The sequence below is a fragment of the Physeter macrocephalus genome, chromosome 2 (assembly GCF_002837175.3).
Source record: "Physeter macrocephalus isolate SW-GA chromosome 2, ASM283717v5, whole genome shotgun sequence".
NCBI lineage: Eukaryota > Metazoa > Chordata > Mammalia > Artiodactyla > Physeteridae > Physeter > Physeter macrocephalus.
The window spans coordinates 75,853,185-75,857,726 of record NC_041215.1 but is presented as its reverse complement, the minus strand read 5'-3'; the positions used below and the strand labels follow the sequence as shown (position 1 = coordinate 75,857,726).

General features: G+C 42.6%; 1 protein-coding gene across 1 annotated transcript in view; it reads right to left on the bottom strand.

Annotated features, from left to right (window-relative positions):
- The window catches only part of MYO3B (myosin IIIB), a 511,858-nt gene that overhangs the window by 403,359 nt on the left and 103,957 nt on the right, over nucleotides 1-4,542 (bottom strand). Inside the window, exons 4-5 of the mRNA XM_024122281.1 lie at nucleotides 3,672-3,858; nucleotides 2,800-2,934 (exon numbers count right to left, since the gene is read on the bottom strand). Of these exons, the coding sequence (XP_023978049.1) occupies nucleotides 2,800-2,934; nucleotides 3,672-3,858 (322 nt within the window). The remainder of the gene's footprint in view (nucleotides 1-2,799; nucleotides 2,935-3,671; nucleotides 3,859-4,542) is intronic.

Here is a 4,542-nt window from a genome sequence, read left to right as displayed (position 1 = left end):
TGTGTGTGTGTGTGTGTGTGTGTGTGCGTGTGCGTGTGCGTGTGTGTGTGTGTGTGTAATCAGGAACTGCTGCCATTTTAACCAGAGATCCCAAGTCTGTATTCCCCGGACCTGGCAGACAGCAACAGCACAGGATGGGAGAAAAGTGCTGAAGTGTTGTCCTCCTCCAGTTCTACCATATAACTCGTATGGGACCATCGGCATGTCACTCCTTCTTTGGGTCTCTGTTCCTCAGCTGAACACTAGGAGAGTGACAGAAGGAAGGCCGAGGTCCCTGTCAGTTCTAGGAGCCCAGGAATCCCTGTGCCTATAAGCATACTGGAGGCACTGGACATACCTACCCCAGCAGCCTGGCATGGATGGCCCACTCCTGGACAGAAAAGATTGAGGACATCTGGTTCTCCATGCCAGCAACTTTGGCATGGGCCAACACAACCTGCAAAGGGCATAATATCAGCATATTGTATTGCTGAGGTATGAATAATTCAGTGTGCCAGGGCAGCCTCATTATCTGTACTTAGTCACCCTGAAAAAGCAAGAGACAGTCACAGGGGAGCATTTGCACAAGGCTCAGTTCATAGTTCTGGGCTCCTTCTCATCTTTCAAGGCCATGTGTGGCCCTTTCTGGCTGCCTTGGCTGTGTCTGAGGGGCTAACATTTGGTCACTCCTCATCAGGAAGAGCAATTATTCTCCAGGTGGTGGCAGGTCTGAGCAGCCCACCTACTCTCCTGGTAAAATGGAGGGAGGGAAGGTCCCATTTCAGGCCCTGGAAAATCCCTGGAAGTTCAGTTTTCTATATCTGAATGCAGAGTCTTTTTGAGTTGGTGGTAAAGTGAAAAGAAACTAAAACTTCTCGGTCACTGTACTTACATTATTAAACTATAATGAGGTTTAAAACACTGAGATCTTACAGAGCTTAAGAAGAATACAATCAGGGCTTCCCTGGTGGCTCAGTGGATAAGAATCTGCCTGCCAATGCAGGGGACACAGGTTCGATCCCTGGTCTGGGAAGATCCCACATGCCGTGGAGCAACTAAGCCCGTGTGCCACAACTACTGAGCCTGTGCTCTAGAGCCCGTGAGCCACAACTACTGAGCCCACGTGCCACAACTACTGAAGCCCGCATACCTAGAGCAGCCTGTGCTCCACAACAGGAGAAGCCACCACAATGAGAAGCCCACACACCGCAACAAAGAGAAGCCCCACTCTCCACAACTAGAGAAAGCCTGCGAGTAGCAATGAAGACCAATGCAGCCAAAAATAAATAAATAATTAAAAAAAATTTTTTTTAAAAAGATTACAATCAGATACCCTAGAAACAATACTTTCCATATCTCATGAAAATGAGCATTAAAAAAATTAACGTTATTCTAGAGCATCATTGGCAGGATAAAGTCTATAATATTCCCAGGGAGGGAGTGGGGAATAATAAAATCCAAAAGGTGATACTATGAGAATATGTTATGTGACTTAACCAGCCAACTAAACAGACAAAGATGATTTCTGAAAACCAAAACCCCTTACATATTTATATTCTGAAGAAGGCAATTGATGTGACAGAAATGTTCCCTGCAGATTATTCCATTTGAATACAAGTGAATTCCCCATACATTGTTGCTATGGCAGCCAGTATATACTGCCTCATGGCCAGGCCCTCCCAGAGCCAGGTGGAAGGTTTTTGACAAGAGACTCCAGACAGTGAATTGGGGGCTGGTTTCTCCTTTGTTGCTTCTCTCTTAAAGCTTTCACACATGTCCCCGTGCTCATGGATCACACATGTGACCTCAGGCACGGAGGCTGGTTCAGAAGGGCAGAGTCCAGGACAGATCAGGGTGGGCCTATACCCACCCTGAGGCAATACAATAGACCTGTCCTAATATACTAATTTCATATGTTGTCATTGTGTCTTTGCCATGTTAGTTCCATGGAGGAATTGTATCTGTGGGGAATGGACTCTTTTGAATCCAGTTACACACATTCATTCCCATTAACAAGGCATAAAAAAGGCAAGACTACACTGGATATAGTGGTGCTCCCTTCAGATTCTCTCTTCAAAGCAGATGCTGCCAGGAATATCAGCTGCTCCCTGCTCCCAAGTCCCAGTGGCACCTCTCACCAGGAATAGTGCCCAACTACAGGGAACTGCCTCCCCCAAGGCCACACCCCCTCCCAGGGTGGCATGCACCAAGTGATTGGCTCTTGCAGAGATGAAATCCAGGACAACCCTACAAGAGGATCCCAGGTCTTCTTCTCCCTGAGGATGGGCTGAGGTCTCTGCAACCACACTGATGATGTTTAATGTCTCCCTTGCCCAATCCCACCTTCCTTGCACATCTAGCTCCTGTAAGAACTCTCCAATAAACCTTCCATACACAATTCTCAGAGTCCATTTTCAAGAAACCCAACCTAAGATGAGGATAAATGAACATGAATGGGCTGATTCAAACTTGGCAACCAAGTAACCTTGTGTTAACAGTTTTTGAAAATGAGTTGTATCAATCGGAACATGTTTTCTGTGAAATTTTCCCAGCCTAGGGTAGAAAATAACCTTTTCCAACTGTGTTCCTGTATTCACTGAATTAGAAGAAGATTATTAAACCTTAGAAGCAGAGAAACATGCACATTTTCAGCACACAGCCTACCCATAAGAACGTGGAGAATACCACATCTGGTAAGGTACCTGTGCCATGCAGGAGAGACCGCCTCCCCAGATGTGCATCTTACACTACTTAGGCAACGAGTCTACTCACCCCTGGCGCTCTGTCTGAATTGCTGGTTACCCAATGGGAGCCTCTTACCTCCAGGACCAGCCACAGCTGTCCTCCCACACCATGATCTGCTTTGTAAAACATCCCATAAAACTTTACAACGTTGGGGTGATTCGGAAGAAACTGCAAAATGTTGTATTCTGCCTCAATCTCCTCATCCATATCCTACACAAGGTAAAAAGTGCATGCTGGATTCAGTATAATGTGTGAGGAAGGGTACAGGAGTGATATCACGATCAAGTAACCATTTAATAAAGCATATGTAGTCTGTATTTTTAATGTCATCATTACCATATCTTGAAAATACTTAACAATGGACATTCAGATACCAACTAAAGCCTTCTAACTGTTATATCAATAAATGCCTTCATTATATATTCTTAATAATAATATTATAAATATCTTTTTTAAAATTTAAAAATGTCTGAAGTTTCAAAGCAATTAAGGAGAAGTAGCTCAAAGGGACCCAACCAGGATAGGACACTGACAACCTCACTGTGGTAAACAGTGCACAGCATTATAGGCTCAGTATTCAGTGATCTGAAATAGGATGCTGGGCTAAGATGACTGAATACCACAAGTCTGGGTCACTTTGTAACTTACAGAGAGATCAGCCTCTGTATAAACCCAACAAATCACTCTTTCCAAGAGAATAACATTTGAAGAGTCCAGGGGACCAAAATCAAAACAATAGTAAAATGGACAAAAGAGAGAATCAAGGGAAGTTTTAACTCCAAATGGAGTCCTTTCATTCAGATGGGCTAAGGAGTCATAACTCATTTTGAGATTTCATGCCAGGTTTCATTATCCCTAGAAAATCATCCCCAGAACAAAGAAAGAAGTTGAAAGTTCAGTGTGTATGAAACACTATATTGTGGTTATAATTTATAACTGTTACTTACACTGATTGGATCTAGAATTTTTACTGCAGCCAGGCTCCCATCTCTCTTGTTAGTTACTTTGTAGACCTTGCCATAGGTGCCTTTACCTATGGTCTCTACAATTTCCCAGGTATCTGTGGGATCTGGAAGTGATTCAAGTCCAAGCATCGTGGCGCTGTAATGAAACAATCCATACAGATGTTTCCTGGTGGGAAGAAAAGTTTGTTATGTGCAACAGATCACAGGATTAGTGGCATTGGGCTTTTGAAACAAGAATATTTTTATTTCTTCAGAATCCAACAGCACATTAAAAGGATCACACACCATGATCAAGTGGGGTTTATCCCAGGAATGCAAGGATTCTTCAACATATGCAAAACAATCAATGTGATACACCATATTAACAAACTGAAGGAGAAATCATATTATCATCTCAATAAATGCAGAAAAAGCTTTCAACAAAATCCAACACCCATTTATTATAAAAACCCTACAGAAAGTAGGCATAGACGGAACTTACATCAACATAATAAAGGCCATATATGACAAACCCACAGCCAACATCATTCTCAGTAGTGAAAAACTGAAACCATTTTCTCTAAGATCAGGAACAAGACAAGGCAGTTGTCCACTCTAACCACTATTATTCGACATACTTTTGGAAGTTTTAGCCACAGCAATCAGAGAAGAAAAAGAAATAAAAGGAACCCAAATCGGAAAAGAAGAAGTAAAGCTGTCACTGTTTGCAGATAACATGATATTATACATAGAGAATCCTAAAGATGCTACAAGAAAACTACTAGAGCTCATCAATGAATCTGGTAAAGTAGCAGGATACAAAATTAATGCACAGAAATCTCTTGCATTCCTATACACTAATGATGAAAAATCT